Source organism: Penicillium griseofulvum (genome assembly GCF_001561935.1).
Source record: "Penicillium griseofulvum strain PG3 chromosome Unknown contig_80, whole genome shotgun sequence".
Classification (NCBI taxonomy): Eukaryota; Fungi; Ascomycota; class Eurotiomycetes; order Eurotiales; family Aspergillaceae; genus Penicillium; species Penicillium griseofulvum.
Window position 1 is genome coordinate 2,766,641 of NW_024467471.1, and position 15,820 is coordinate 2,782,460.

The 15,820-nt window shown below is 48.3% G+C and overlaps 5 protein-coding genes across 5 annotated transcripts; 3 read left to right on the forward strand and 2 right to left on the reverse strand.

Annotated features, from left to right (window-relative positions):
• Nucleotides 1–3,425: 3,425 nt before the first annotated feature.
• On the reverse strand, nt 3,426–5,650 carry PGRI_020330 (chaperonin-containing T-complex subunit CCT5; the record flags this gene model as incomplete). The annotated part of the gene is made up of 10 exons (XM_040789746.1): nt 3,426–3,470; nt 3,521–3,609; nt 3,672–3,990; nt 4,050–4,698; nt 4,752–5,041; nt 5,117–5,200; nt 5,253–5,346; nt 5,441–5,489; nt 5,550–5,567; nt 5,641–5,650. 10 exons carry the CDS (start codon nt 5,648–5,650, stop codon nt 3,426–3,428), a joined length of 1,647 nt encoding a protein of 548 aa, XP_040646699.1.
• A 354-nt stretch (nt 5,651–6,004) lies between these two features.
• PGRI_020340 (chromo domain-containing protein) lies at nt 6,005–7,056 on the forward strand (the record flags this gene model as incomplete). Its single annotated transcript, XM_040789747.1, has 7 exons — nt 6,005–6,011; nt 6,087–6,219; nt 6,271–6,313; nt 6,365–6,444; nt 6,502–6,898; nt 6,953–6,978; nt 7,038–7,056. 7 exons carry the CDS (start codon nt 6,005–6,007, stop codon nt 7,054–7,056), a joined length of 705 nt encoding a protein of 234 aa, XP_040646700.1.
• A 351-nt stretch (nt 7,057–7,407) lies between these two features.
• Nucleotides 7,408–9,059, reverse strand: PGRI_020350 (putative transcription factor Rap1; the record flags this gene model as incomplete). Its single annotated transcript, XM_040789748.1, has 4 exons — nt 7,408–8,490; nt 8,552–8,792; nt 8,843–8,928; nt 8,982–9,059. The coding sequence occupies 4 exons, from the start codon at nt 9,057–9,059 to the stop codon at nt 7,408–7,410; spliced, it is 1,488 nt and encodes a 495-aa protein (XP_040646701.1).
• A 444-nt stretch (nt 9,060–9,503) lies between these two features.
• On the forward strand, nt 9,504–10,834 carry PGRI_020360 (DHHC family palmitoyltransferase; the record flags this gene model as incomplete). Its single annotated transcript, XM_040789749.1, has 3 exons — nt 9,504–9,592; nt 9,642–9,795; nt 9,848–10,834. 3 exons carry the CDS (start codon nt 9,504–9,506, stop codon nt 10,832–10,834), a joined length of 1,230 nt encoding a protein of 409 aa, XP_040646702.1.
• A 397-nt stretch (nt 10,835–11,231) lies between these two features.
• On the forward strand, nt 11,232–14,155 carry PGRI_020370 (Ataxin-10 homo-association domain-containing protein; the record flags this gene model as incomplete). The annotated part of the gene is made up of 2 exons (XM_040789750.1): nt 11,232–11,404; nt 11,467–14,155. 2 exons carry the CDS (start codon nt 11,232–11,234, stop codon nt 14,153–14,155), a joined length of 2,862 nt encoding a protein of 953 aa, XP_040646703.1.
• Nucleotides 14,156–15,820: the final 1,665 nt, after the last annotated feature.

The window sequence follows — 15,820 nt, forward strand, 5'->3', positions numbered from 1 at the left end:
CAGTGCACCAGAACAGATTTTCCAACTGTAAATTTTGTACGGAGTAGATAACCCATCTTCATAGTTGAAAGGGTATTTGCTAGTTTTGCCTATAGAGTAAGTCATTGTAGATTACACGACACTTCTTCTCTTGCTCCAGCCGTGTAGTTATAACAAATTCTAACTTAGCGCGGTCGGTTTTTCATTGTATACTATCAATATATTTAGATGTATAAATTCCCATATATTGCAAGACATACTAAGAAAATACTATGTATGTTATGGCACAGGTGGTTAGAGACGTACCCCGGACCCCTGGACAGCCGCTTTCGGCAAACCATCTGACGCAAATAGATTACAAAGAGAACTTGAAACACATGCAGAATACAGAGTTCTGAAAATGATCATTTCTAGAATAATACATACCATATACCGATTTTCCATACTTCAGTAGGCCGAAAACATCTACGGAGTACAGATCGGTGAGGCCGATGCCCAAGGATCGAGTTGTCATAAACCTCAGATATAGTGATCACTGGGTTTGTGATGTGTCTTTGGTTAACAGGTGCGTTGTCGTGTGACGAGACCAACAAGTCCCCAAAGAAGCGATAGAACTAAATGACACATCGAAAATGGTTGTTGTTCTCTACAGAGAAGATGCCCAATTTACATAAAACGACTGTCACGGGAAAGGGAGGGAAAAAATCGTCCAAGATCTTAATATGGTCTACTACGAACGAAATGAGGCCACGTTAATCCATGCCCATGTGAACAGCCTAGGTGATTCAGATTCTACCGATGAGGCTGACACAGTAACTCATGGTCCGAGGTCTAGAGCCAACAGCCGATCATATTTACAAACATATCGATTCTGGCCGGATCATGCTCCTTCTCTCATGTTCTATATGGAGGCCCACACTACTAGTGCTAGGTCCTCTACACGATAACCATAGAAGTTTTCGTTAAGCATAGCGCGGCTATGTCGACTACCGCCATAAAACATTTTGCTTCCTAGAACTATGCAATGTAGCCTAGTCCTGTTGAGAATGCAGGGCACAGAGTATAGAGAACCTGGGCCACGAAAATGACCCAGATCGGGGCTTGCTCTCGTACCTGTCAGCGGTGTCACACCACAGCGATGGATTTGCATTCCAACCAAGGCGGAGGCTCGAACTAATCCATGTACACAAGTACCTATTCTGCCTACATGTGGGCAGGGTACGCTATGCCCCGGCTCACGGTTATGCTGGAGCTGACGTTCGTCTCCTATGGTGGCGGCTGCCGCCCATTTTCTAATATTCCAATGAAGACGCCTTGCAACGAGACCCGCTGCAGGTCATGAGGGACTTTAAATTGATCTGCTGCGGGATGCAATGCGTCTTGAAATCGTGTGTTATGTATAGGCATACTGAATGTGGTTGGAATATGTCCACATTATAAGGTCTTTATCCTGGAATGGCACTTACTATTGCCTCGTTTGCTTTGGAATTGTACTGCAATGCAGTCTCCGTGGTTTGATGGGTTTTTGGCGTAACTGGTGTTTCAAAATAGGATGGATGGCTATTGATATTATTGGATCTTGGTATACAGTTGCGGTCTGGCTAATGATATACGAATGACTAGTTGACTCCTTTCTCTACTAGGCCAAAGTGACCCGCCATATTGATTGTACAGCAATGCAACTCACCAACAGAAGTGGAAATATCATTAAAACTTTAGATTGTGATAGCCAGCTTCCAACATCCCAACGCCCAATGTGAACAGTTTACATTCAAAAATGAAAAGAGAAAATAGAACTAGCCTAGGCCTGTCTCGCCCTCAGACTGTGTATAGTAGAATTCTGAATGCTGTGGTCCACGAGTCGCGGGGAACTGGGGTAGTACTTCCATGCATTGTGAAACCCTGGAGTCAACTGAATCCTTGCACAAAGCTGAAAGCTCTACCATGCTAGTTCAAGAATGAGGCTGGAAAAAGAAAACAAACTGTTGGGGGGGAAGGTTTAGCTAGGCGCTGGAAGAGCTTGGAAATAATGACGTCTTTTCAGTAATAGGGACATATCTGTAGAGCTAGGAATATATCCTGAGACTGAGACTCAGTACGCGGCCTTCACCGTGAAATTCCGATTCGGGCGTGCTAGCGAAGAATGCTCTAATAATCATCTAAGCTATAGTCATTATCAGCTTATATTCAATTCACAATTCCATTCCGTCCCATAGGCTGACACTTCGTTGCTCGAGGTAGTCCCCCGGGGGTCACGATACAGCAGAACGCAACATAGTTACTATCAGTTAGAATAATGAGCTTGTTCTAAATTTGTATGACAAGTACTAAACGTCACAGCGGGTATGAATATCGTAGATCGTTACTCTTTCCTGTTGATGTCGGCATCTGCTCGTCGTACATATTACCTCGTAGAGTGGGGGTTTAGATTGTGCATGCAGAGGCGATCTGATCTTCCTGCAACGATTTCCTCGGAAAGAAAACAAATCGGAGGTCAAACTATCACAATCACAAGTAATGCCATTAGTGATTAAAATACAGGACAATAATGAAGAAGCCAACGCATCGTCCATTTGATAGAACATCATGACCTAAATTCGCATGCAAGGCTTCAGGTGCTATCTAAAAAAGTATATACCGCCTAATGCCGATTTTGAACGTCAGAATTCCACGCTCGTATCCGGGTAACAAGGCAGTGTAGTTGCTCATGACGGGCCATGTCACCAACTACCCTAATTCTGTTCGTCCATTACTCTAATAGACCTTATTTGGAAAGAAATGTGACAAAAAAACAGCCACCCCCACAGATGCGCCCCGAAGTGAACGGAAGCCGGACTCCAAGATGCCAAATTTGTCAGTTGATGTGGGAGTGCGTCTGTCTTCTTTGGGGTGCGTTGTTGTTCCTCGGCATATCGGGTGACCCTCGTGAACACAGACACTCCCACACAATCCCGAATGGAGGCACGGATCCCCCACGAAAACGAACTTGTCTGGTGGTGTGTAGATGTTGGGCTGGATGGTTTAGGTTGTTTTTACATGCTGTACAAGAATGTATTTCGCGTTTACTGTGACTTCGGCAATGACTTCCGGTTGGTATCGTGTGGTTCCGAGGCAGAAGGGATGAAAGCGAACTAGGAACTATGGGCGTTAGGATTTATGGGTAAGACGAGTATGTCGTGCCAATAGGTGGCTGGCTGGCTCAACTCTGTATGTGCGTAGCGCTCATATGGTTGTTGGGAATCAGAGACAGGCTATCGTTTGTCCCTCTACATCAATAAATGCTACTCGTATCAAGAGCAGACCAGATAGAGACATTATCAATCCTTTCGTTTTTATTGAAACTAAAAGGGTTCTATGTAATTGACCATGTTTTTACATAGCAAGCAAATCAGAATCATCAGTTTTTTTTCTTTTACCATCGTGGAATAGGGCTAAAGTGGGGTGATCTAGAACTCAGACTGATCATCACCAGAGATAATGACGTTGTTGATCTAATTGAGGTTAGCACCAAGCGCAATGTAATGGATGAAGAGGGGCGTACCTTAAGAACCATGCGGCACAGCTGGGTAGCAAGCAGAAGTTGCTGGCGCTTGCCAATCAGGGGATCAATAGCGAAGTGCTCACGCATATCTACATATCCTAAGTCAGCGGATGAACAGGAATGGGTATAGAATGGTTATATAGGGGCGTACCGTTGGTGCCAGTCATCATGCAGTCAACACCGAGACGGGTGTTCTTCTCCTTGACCTGGCGCGACTTGATAGAGGCAAGGGTCTCAATGGGGCTCAAGCCAGAGTTCTCAGAAAGGGCCAAGGGCACGGCATCCAGCGCCTCAGCGAAGGCACGCATGGCGTATTGCTCAATGCCGGGGCTCTTGACAGCGGCGTCCTCGACGGCAATAGAGCAAGCAATCTCAGCAGCACCACCGCCGTAGACCACGCGGTTATCGCGCACCAAATTGCGGACGACACAGAGAGCATCGTGTAGTGACCGCTTGGCCTCATCAATGATCTATAGATATAATCAGCCACCGACACATATCCCTACATATGGTGCAGAGATAAACTCACCATCTTGTTACTTCCACGGACGAAAATAGTCACTGCCCGGGTGTTGGCACACTGCTCAATCACCAGCATCTTCTCTCTTGTGGTTCCGAAGCTCATCTCACGGACAAGACCAGCTGAGCCGAGCTTGTCGGAGGTCAGATCTTCGAAGCGGGGCACAATGCGGCCGTTTGTGGCAATGGCAATCAACTCAATCTCAGGTCCACCAACCCACCGAACGGCAGGCAAGTCATTCTGGAGCAGAAGGTGGTTGGCCTCATCATCGAAACCCCACTGGCAGATGACCAGGTTGGCACCCGATTCCTTCAGCTGCTGGATCATCTCTGTGAACTTCTCCTTCTCGTAGTCCTGCAGCTTCTTGAATTCCTCAACAGATGTGATGTCAAGCTTGTGCTTGGTCTTGGGCTTGGGGGGCTCAAAGGGACAGGTCAAAATGGCAATTTTGGCATCCCGAACTTCGTCGGGCATCTGGGGGTGAGAGAAGTCCTTGTCCACAATAACACCGTGGACAAGCAGAGAGTCCTCGAGAGATCCACCGACCTTACCGTCGACCTTAATCAATTCGAAGTCGACATCCTTGCGCTCAAAGTCGGCAACCGAGAGCACGGCATCAACAGCGATTTGGGCGAATTGATCGTGGGACTTGGAGACGCTGTGAAAACTGTCAGCACCAACTAGAACAAATATACCGCCAGGAATCCGTACATTTTGCTGCCCAGACTGGTCTTGGCCACTTTGAGGAGGTTGGTGGTATCATCGCTGCTGAAGATAATTTCGTCACTGATTCGGTCGAGCTCGGCAACCGCAATTTCGCAGGCCTGATCGTATCCGTCGGCTATACGGATGGGGTGTATTCCTTTGTCAATGAGGTCCGAGGCTTGTTCAAGCATGGCCGCTGCCAGCACCACGACACCTGTTGTGCCATCACCGATCTCTTCGTCCTGAGACTGCGAAAGTTCGACCAGCAGCTTCGCGACATTGTTTGTGATCTCCATCTAACCATAACCATTGTATAAGTCTCTCGAGCTAAAATTGGATATTTCCGGGGAAAAGGACTTCGGGGGTCGAACCTGTCCGAGAATAGTTGCGCCATCATTGGTGACGGTGATATCGCCGTCGGCAGAAATCAGAATCTTATCAAGACCACGGGGACCCTAAAAACGAGAGTCAGAAGGGTACTTATTCATCAGTTTCCGAGTGCCATACCAGAGAAGACTTGACAATGCTGGCCACTGTCTTAGCGGCAACAATGTGTGACTTAACGGCCTCAGTGCCATGCTGTCTCTTCTTCTTTCCCTGACTGTTTTATGAAAAGCCCCGTCAGCTCCAGATCTCCATCCCCCAACTCTCAATGGTATTTTGAAACGGAGGGTAAGGCGTAGCGGTGAACGTACTCCCGAACGACAATAAATGGCCGTCCCTGCTCGTCCTTCAGGACCTGAGCTATCCCTTAATGTCAGTGACCGAACCGGAAGTGTATCGAGTTATTTGAAGAGTAATCACCATTAGACATATCAAGCTCTGTTAAAGATCAAAATCCACATAGTTAGCAACAGCACATTTCAAGAATGAGGGGTATGGGGTGCGGCCTTACGCATTGCCATGTTGACGGTGGGCTGCCACCTGGCAAAAATATAAAGGTTTTTTTAAAAAGAAGGCACCAACAAGGAGGCCAAAAAGTAATCAAGAGTAAAGGACAAGACAAAGCAGTGAACTTGCAAGTTGAGCCTTGAGGGGGAGCTTCCCGAAATGCACTTTTGACAAATGAAATTCTGACTGCCCAAAGCGGTATAGCGTATCTTGTCCGCCTTCAACGCGTTTCTGCTTGTCAACTCCTCCAATTGCTCTAGATGCGACAGTCTTTCGCCTGAATTTACTATTGCAATTGAGGGTTCAATCCTCCAGTCGCCAATCTGTTTTCTAAACTCTCCACGTTCATCTCACCCTTCAAACGAAACATGCCTCGTGAGTGTTTTCCTCCAATGTTGACTTGTCGCGCGCGCAACGGTGAGCATCTCGGTTGACCCGTTCATTCCCTAGCTCCCATTGAAGATATGTCCGACGAGGAATCCGGCGATATTCCTTTCAGAAAAGCGCCAGAGACAAATGGCGAAGATGCTGAGGACTCCCCGGAAGATGAAGGAGACGAAGATGAGGATGAGGAAGAGGGACTGTGAGATGCGCATTGCAGATTCGGTGGATAAATCCTTCTAACTGAATTCAGCTATGTCGTTGAGAGCATCCGTGAGCACGCTTGGCTTGATGATGTATGTTTACAACACTCAGCCTCATTGTGCCGAGGCGCTAATCAACTACAGGGAACCCTTAAGCTCTTCGTGAAATGGAAGGGCTATGATAAGCTTGAAGACCACACATGGGAAGAGGAGGAAAGTCTCATGTACGTCTAGGCGCTGGTTGAGCTTCGGCTACGCGCATTTATTGACAAATACCACAGGGAGGGAGCAGGCGACATTGTCACAGCATACTATAAGAGCATCGGTGGTCGCCCGACGAAGCCCGAAACTAAACCCGCGGCAGGAAAGCCAGGCCGCAAGCGCAAATCTATGGGTGATTCGAAGGCCACTGCGCCTGCACCGGCCTCCGCAACGAGCGAGGCCAAGAGACAGCGCCGAAAGTCAGCGCCAAAGGAGAAGATTAAGCAAGCTTCCCCCGAGTCCGAAGAGAATGGCGCACAATGGCTTCCAAAGGGGAAGAACTGGGATAAGGATGTGAAAGAGGTGGACACAATTGTCAGGGAGGGTGAAGCAGGTCTCATGGCCTGGCTGGAGTTCAACAATGGACACAAGGCGAAACTGTCTGTCCAGGCCTGCTATGAAAAGTGTCCTCTGAAAGTATGTCCTCCACCATGCCAGAAACAGCGACAACGATACTAACTGTCAAACTAGATGCTCAAGTTTTACGAATCGCACCTGTGAGTCAAGCCCTCCCCCCTAATGACAGCTTGAAGTGCATTCCTAACGTTTCTCATAGTGTCTTCAAGGATACTTAAATCATCCATTTACAGACAAGTTGATATATCACCAAGTCGAAAATGATCCACAAGTGTGATATTTCTAGGCCATTTCTTCAATCTCGGAACTGCAATAGCGCGTGGCCACCGCTACACTGCTCCTTGATTTCTGCAAGTAACGCGTTTTAAATCAGGCACTACTACCCTTCCATTGGTGTTTACTTTTGAGTTCCAATTTCCTCTTTGCGTTCTGGGCAGGTCAATACCGGTGTCTTCGGGGAGTATGTATTTCGTTTCTAGCTACACGCTAATGTTCATTTCTTCACAATTGCAACTCTTCCATTGTAGCTGTTCTTTATTCGTTTTCTCGAATTTTACATCACATGGGTATCATTCAATAAGTCCTGTCTGCCGCGCCAGGCTAAAATATTCCCATCTTTCCTTGTACGCTTCTTCGCCGTGCTTCGTCAACGCTCGCTGTACACGTGAATACTCCTCTGCCTGTAAACAATCATCGTCCTCGGCTGTCCAGACCCCGGGCATATCATCGGGAATACCCTTCCCAGCGGTGAGGTATTCGAGAACTTTATCCGCCATGTCTGGGACCATGCTCGTACATCGCAGAGCATCAAATACGTGGGACTCTTTGGCACCTCGCGCTAGGCGTTGATCAATCCAAGTATCGACGTCGGGTGCGTCCGAGGTATCATCGTCGGTCACCTGGGATGCTGGGCTTGATGGTAAGAATGGGAGTTCTAGGAATATGGGGTCCACCGAGTCTTCAAAGATATTATTGACTGGTGGTCTAGAATTCGTTGCTTGTTTCTTGAATCGACCAAACTGCGCGAAGGCATTGTCCCCCAATGGTCGTGGAGGAGCTGGCGGCGCTAGTGATTCTGTAGCAGCAGTTGGTCGTTGTGAAGTCTCCCGAGTGCCGCGGCGAGGAGTTTGTACGGATCGATTTGGGTCTGGGAAGAGAGCTGGAATACCAAGGCCTTGAAGTGTTCCTGTATCTGATGACGAGACACCGGGAGAGCCTCGTCCTGGGCGTCCAGTAACAGGTGGTGTGGCGATTGCCATGTTTGATGAGTCTGGATGTGGTCCACGGCTATCAGGACGGGGACGGCGTGAGGAAGGGCCTGCAGTTGCAGAAGATTCGATTGCTCTTCTTTTCATAGGTGAAACATCCCTCCGCCGTTGATTCAGCGGTTCAATGACCGGGTCTCGTTTTCGTTTTGGGCTTTGTGTCATACTTGCTTGGACGGGAGCAGGTCGTGCCAGCTGGGGGACTCTTGAGCTAGGTTTTGCTGTGGAAGAAGTTCGGGCAGGTAACGTCTTTGGACGTTCTCCTTCAGGTGGTGCAGATTGTACAAGCTCGTCATATGACAATGGGGTGCCGCCCCCTGGACGGCCTTTGCCGCGCAGATGCTTCAAGTATCTGCTACGCCAGGACTGCCATGGATGAGCGGGAAACTGCGTGCTGCCAATTAGTACTGTATCTTGTAGTCTCAACAGGAACATGAGAGCGTCATACCAGTTCACTTAAATCCTGGTAAATTCTATTACCTTGGACAGGCGCCCCTGGCTCGTGCTCAAATGGATTGACCCAGTCAAACAAGATTTGGTCTTCTTTGAGGGTAAAGAACGATCTTGTGCTTTTGGTGGGAATATTGAAGGCACTCATTGGACGAGGTGCAGAAGGCCCAACCCGATGGGCTTCTAGATCTTCGAGTCGTCCCTTATTGATAGAACGCTCTATGTATTGATAGGAGAACCTAATTTAAAAATTAGTACACTGATTTTGAGCCAGTAAAGAGTTCCGTACGTGTCTTGAGGCAGGTCTTTCCTCGTATGATCCACCAGCTTCACATCGGCATCCTTCTCCATCAGCACAACGGTGCCACCATATTGCTAAATATTTATCAATCTCTGCAAGTTCCAGAATAAATGTGTGCCCCAAATACCTTGATTAATTCTTTAAACCTTGACCTTTGTGGAACAGTTATGGATAGCCAGAATCGTGCGCCTTGGAACAAATTCATTTTTGAAGTTTCAGCCCGAGACGAGTCATGTCTGGACGCCATCTCATCCCTTTGAAAAGCTCCAGGACTTTTCTTCGAGCTTTCGCTCAAAAATAGGCCGGCTTTGTCTGCGACGCGGTATCACGTGTTGACGTGTCACAAGGGGCTTTTCCCCATTCAGCAGCGGGATATAGTGCAAGATAGGTGTCGTCTCACTCGCTCGACTGTCAATTCTTGGGTTTGATCGTATATGAATCCTGCAGTCCCAACCGGCAAGGGCTATAGATGAATTGGTTGGTTCAACCGAAACTGAACACGCGGTCACGTGGATTACACAAAACCGACGACGTGGGAGAACGCGTTGACCGATCACGAGTCAAAGAAGGTAGGAATCAAGAGAAACACTAGAGGATGAAGAATGAACAGTGTATTCTTTAAAGTTTTCGAGTGAATATAAGCTTCATAATGGGGGCCCTCAGAACCATTGGTCTGGTGATTCTGGCGATCTCGGGGTTCACCTTTATCGCGCTGTTTGGCAGGCTGCCAGCTTTCCGGTAGGAATTTGTTCTACAAACCTTTGAGGCTCTGCGCTGACTGCTAAAGTAAAACCCCGGTCGCCTGGCTCCATCGGGCACTCTGGGTGTCCTTTCCAAATGGAATTGCCGTTGTCGATAGTCGCTTGTTCGGCGGGAGGTTAGTACGAGGCTGGAATCGATCTGGTAGCTACGTATTGAAGGAGAACCACCCGCTTGTCCTGGTGAGTCTCGGAATCTATTATTACTCTTCCAAATACTGATCATGCATCGTAGATCTTCTTTACCTCCTTGCTGGTCATTGGAGAAGGCGTCTTTGTCCCGGCCGCGTGGCCTCAGCTTTCGAGCATCCATCGACTCTGTGTACCCGTGGCTATCATCTTGCCATATTTCATGCTTTATAAGTGTATTGTGACCAAGTCATTTATTACAGCAGATAACCATGAGGAAGAGATGAGACGCTATCCGTACGACCGCGTCCTCTTTCATCCGGGGCATCGATGTAGCACTTGCAAGTTCCTCAAGCCAGCGCGCAGCAAGCATTGCAGCTTCTGTCAGGCTTGTGTGTCCCGCCATGACCACCACTGTGTATGGCTGATGAATTGTGTCGGGGCCAACAACTGCATCTACTTCATCTCGCTCTTGGTCTTCCTTTCTATCTTGTTGATTTACGGCTCCTACCTTGGTTATTCCCTACTCTCTGATATACTGAAGGAAGTGGTTCCTCCGGAGATACAGGAGGCCATGCAAGGCTGGACAGTCTGGATCAACACATGGAGCATTTTGATTGCTTCTAATGCCAAAATTGGGGGAGTGTTTCTACTGATGCTTATGACTGCTCCGCTAGCAATATCCTTCCTGGCGTACCATACGTATCTCATCTGGGCTGGGGTGACAACTAATGAGAGCGCCAAGTGGTCCGATTGGAAAGAGGATGTGGAAGACGGCTTTGTATTCAAGACAAGACGAAGTCTCATCTTCGGCAGCCCCCTTCCTATGGATCCATATGATGAACTGTGGCCTGTGCATACTGATCAAATCCTTGTCACTGATGAAAACCCTCCAACTGAGGGATGCTTATTGGCCTCCAACTCCAACTGTATTGCTCGTCGCCCAGGATCTGACGTCCCTCCTGACCCTCGATGGAAGCGACTGCACACTATGAGAGACGTCGACAACATCTACGATATGGGATTTTGGTATAATCTTCGAGACGTGATGGGGCTATCTGTCCGTCGAGCTAAGGAGACTTCTAGTATTTAAGTTCTTTATAACTCTTCCATATTCTGGGATTTACAATTTTGTGACTTAGGAATCCATTCTGTGCTCCAAAACTGCCCTGAGCCCACATCGACTAGTAGCGCTAAAGAACCTGGCCGCGGGGGCTTTGCTGATTACAAACCAAGAAATTCCCACACTCCCAAGAAGTACTAGAAACAATGCTAGATAGTGACAATTCAATTAAAATAACCAAGTCAAGTAAATATAAAATATCAAAAAAGCATTCTACCGGAAACCTTGGAAAGCTCATGGGCGAATGAGCGATAACGATAACGTTAGTGCGGGCGGAAAATTTGTCTCTCCGAATCTTTGATTCTCTCATCCCACTGTGATCTCCCCGCGCTGTTTACTGTTAGGAATACGAGAATCTCTTTGCAAGATGGCAGACCCCAAGCCACTATGCACGCCAGCAGAGCTTATGCTTAAGGTAATCCTTGCAGGCACCTTGAGCCACTACGAAGTTCGGGGCATGATCGATGAAAAGCGCCTGGAGCATATGCTGGCCGCTGGAAAGCAGATCCTGTACAAGACACACCAGGAGAGCGATGTTCGGTAAGACAACAATCTAATTGTCCGTTTACATGGTTTATATACTCATACGTTGCGCGCTCTAGTCACAATCTCGGCATGTCGCCGGATATCTGGCAAGGTCTCACGAACGTCCTCACCAAAGCAATCCCCGTCCTCGAGTCCCAATCTTTCGCGTGGAAGAGCCCCGCAGCAAGCTACGAACACTCATCCGCCAATCTGATCGCGTACAATTATTTCTCGCTGGTCAAAGACATTGAGCGCCTGAATGATCTGTGCACAATCGCTCGCAACCTTCTCGCCACAACTAAGAAGGCGCAGAATCTCGCAGCGGAAACAGGATTTGACCAAAGGATTCTAGCTCTCATCGACACTTGTGTCCGAGTCACCGCTCGTGGCTTCGATGGCGAACAAAATGCGCGGAACGAGGAGCGATGGCAGAAAGTCGTCAACCTTTACAAGCGCCTTCTGATTACGTGCCTCCAGTACCTTCATAACTTCATTATGCACAATGAGCATCGCAAGATGGTGCTCTGGCTGGATCTATTTGGTTACCATTCGACCGCTGATACGAACATCATAAAACCCAAGGAGCCTTTGGACGATGCCAGCTCGCGGGAAGGAGTGGCACCCATTGTGCAAGTTGGAGAGCGCGTCATCAACCCGCCGATCCGCGCACTTTACGACCAAACCGCGGAGGATTTGCTATTGGAGACTATCGCCAAGTTCCCGCGGGAGCCGGCAACTATCAAGGAAGAGGCAGCCATGCTTCTTCTAGCTAACATTAAAGATCACATGGAGAGAATTCTGGGGCGAGACCTCAGCGCTATCCAGGAAATGGGCAGAGACCCGGACCAAGTCAAGGATATCAGGGCTGCTTTGACTGCGATACTTGGGGCTAAGGTTGACGGTTGGTCTGATCTTCAGGACCGGGCTCGCGAGCTCCCAGCTGCGCTTCCCGAAGAAGAGCACGAGGAGCCTGAAAACCACGAAGATCAGGAGCATGAGGATCACAAGGAACATGACGATGAAGAAGAAGAACATGAAGTCACCAAGAAGAAGACCATCCTCACTATCGATCGCAGTCTCACGGCTGGTTTCCCTCGTCTTTGCTGGGCCGATCTTCCCGAAATCAACGATTTCGGTTCTGTTGATGGACCTGTTACAGACGACGATACCAGTATGCCACGGTCAGCTCAATCTGCCGCTGAGACCCTCCAAGAGGCCAAGGACGAACTCATGGCTCGGCTCCAGGAGCCATCACATATCGACGGCGATGAAGAACACGACTATGACCATGGCGATGCACACACGGTGGGGGATGATGATTCGCACAGCCTAGACCACATGGCTGACGGAAGCGTTGACGGAGATGGTGAGGATGATGTGGATGACGATGGCATCGATGGAGAAGCTGATGACGAAGAAGAGGAAGACGATGAATACCGTGGCCGTCCTGGTGATCAGCAACGGGGTCTTCTGACAGATATCCCTCTGGTCCTTGGACCGGCTGAAATTGAAGCTTTGCCTATGATCGTTCAGGCTGGTATTGTGGACAGCTTTGGCCTCAAGGGCGGTGAACGCAATGGGTCTAGAAACATGCAAGCGCTCCGCTGTCACATTCTGCTCACACAGGAGACAGGACGTAATCTACTGCGTGAACTACTGATTTTCATTGCGGCATGGGATCTCCCCGACGATGAGCTCTATTTCAAGATGATGGTCCAGATCATGGAGGCCGTGCTTAAGAACGGGCTTATGTCCCATGCCTACTCAGATTTCGGCCAGCCCAAGGACATAATCTCACCGGCACAGGCTGTTGTGATCAAGATACTCACCCACATCTTCCGAGCCAAGTACTCTCCTGCTTCGGTGACTGGCTCGGCCCAGCCCAACATCCCACGCAACCCGAGCTCGCTCAACCGCGTTGATATTCTGACTGTCCGATACATCTTCACCATCTTCCGTGGCAACATCATTCCTGAGACTTGTGCTCTGATCTACCTCCAAGGCCAGATCCGCGCCCAGCGGGCTCTTTCCGAAGACTTCCCGCTCAACCTGTGGGACATGGAACGGGTATACGAAGGTGTCTACCAGTTCTTGGAGTTCTTCGCCGTGCTCACCGAAAACAACGACTGGAAGAATCTGCTGGTTAAATGGGAGATTGTCTACGACTTGGTGACGTTGATCAAGGAGTTGGAAGCAAGCATCCCCAAGGGTCAACTGAGCCAATTGTCCTTTGGCTCCGTTCCCCCTCCCCCTCCTCCCCGAACCGACGCCGCAAACAATGCTTCCAGCGCCAGTCCCCCTGCCCCTGTTGCCGTCGAACGTCCTTACGATCCCAGCGACCCAGACCCTGTCGACACCGGTGCCGACAGCGTCGGCTCTCGAGGCGAGTCTCCTCCGATTACGGAGGATCCGTCCGAGTTCGAATGGCGCAATCTCAAGAAGCTGGTCGTGCTTGTGCTCTCCTCCCTTGTGTGGAAGTGTCCCGATGTCCAAGAGCAGATCCGTCGTTATGGCGGTGTTGAGGCGATTCTTTGCTGCACCGCCTTTGACGCTCACAACCCGTACATCAAGGAGCATGCTGTGATGTGCCTTAAGTTCTTGCTAGAGGGTAACCGTGAGAACCAGCGCCTTGTTGAGGAACTCGAGGCTCGTGAGGTCGTCAATAATGACGGTGGCGTGCTAGAGCGAAGTGGCTACGAAGCGATGATCAACCAGGCAGGCAAGTTGGCTATCCGATCCAAGGCTCGGGCTGAGGAAATTTTATGAAATATTGACCTTATGTGTGATGAAAATTCTGGACTGTATGTAGAGTAGAAAGAAAACTCTGAATGAACTTACAAATTACAATTATTTTCTTTAGGTACCTAACTGAAGATGCTATCAGAACTATGAGTGTTTTCAAAAGAAGGTTGGTCTACACGGGTATACTATCTGAGGATTCAAGGATTTTTACTATCTGATGAGTTACAATTACTATACGAAGTACTAGGATATACATTTCAAATTCAGCAAATTGATTTCTACCGACCAGGTAGTCGATTATAATTGATATCTAGTAGGTCATCTCGGCAGTCTTCAACTATCCGGCCTTTTTACTAGGACTACAGATATCAAGTTTACTGCTCGAACGCTTATACTCCTCCTCCCCTTCACCTTTGCAAGGCGTCATATAGACGCCTTCAAACTGAAATAACTAATAACAGTGCCTATGATATATATCGGTTCAGGTATGTATATCCACCATAGGCCCATTGAACTATCAGCATCACCAAAAGGATCAGCCGCCGACTGCACCTAGTGCCACGGCAAATATAATATAAACCCCACCCACTCCAGTTCCATCAAGGTGAGCCGCCTCGAAAGACATGGGAGTATAGGGCAGAGAACTAGGACGACACACTCAAACCGAACTCTCATGCGCTATCCCTACGCATAGGAGGCATCCAGAAATCCGGTCTTTGTGTCTTGCGTCTATTATCGGAAGGTACACTGACATTATAAAGCGGTTAAGGCAGTGGGGGTTCATCATGGTATTCGGAGAGATATCCATCAAGTTGGATTCCGCGACCAATATGAGTCTCCATCTGCTCAACGCGCCATGTCAGTCCCTTTATGTCCTTTGAAAGGCCCGATTCCAGATCGAGAGTGCGAGTACTACGCAGTTTCGGCCAAAACTGCATAGCTTGGTACTCTGTCCACTCCTTAACAAGAATCATGATTACCATAATTGTCAGTCCTAGTATTAGAAAGAAGAAAACGAGGGCCAGGGTCTCTAGGGTGGGAGACATTGGGGTGGATACTTACTGGTAAGTATATATAGGAAGTGAGGTATGTGAATGTGGGATACCTGGTTGGGGGTAAGCGAGTAGATAGAGTTGTATAGAGAGGAATGGGGGAAGAAAATACCTTGGTAGTATGTGGTACTCTGGTGAGGTCACGGTCCGTGACTCGGTTCAAGTATAGAGAGAGATGGTATGGGTTAAAGAGTTGTAGAGAGTATGTGATCTGGGGTAAGAAAATATATCAGACAGGACTTGGACTTAATATTTATATGTGAGCTGCGGGAAGATCCTCGACGAGGAATGTAGCTTCACAATGAGACTGTATGCTCTTTGTTAATACGGTGATCAAAGGGATGAACAAAGACATGAAAGAAAGTAAGATCAAAGAGGGGACAAAGGTCTTTGAGGCAGTTCGATAATTAGATTATGAAAGCCAACGAGGTGAGATTCTTGAAAGGACTGGATATCATCGAGGTGTGTAAGGTGAGTATCTGATAGTCGAATGTAGGTGCCAATGCTTATATCTTCTTGTTCGAGTTCAAGATATAGCCATCTTACTTTCAATATCCATTCGATTAGAATGTACATGATAGATGCAACAGTCATTCACTCATGCTAAGATAGGCCATGAAACATCTGTACTGCACAT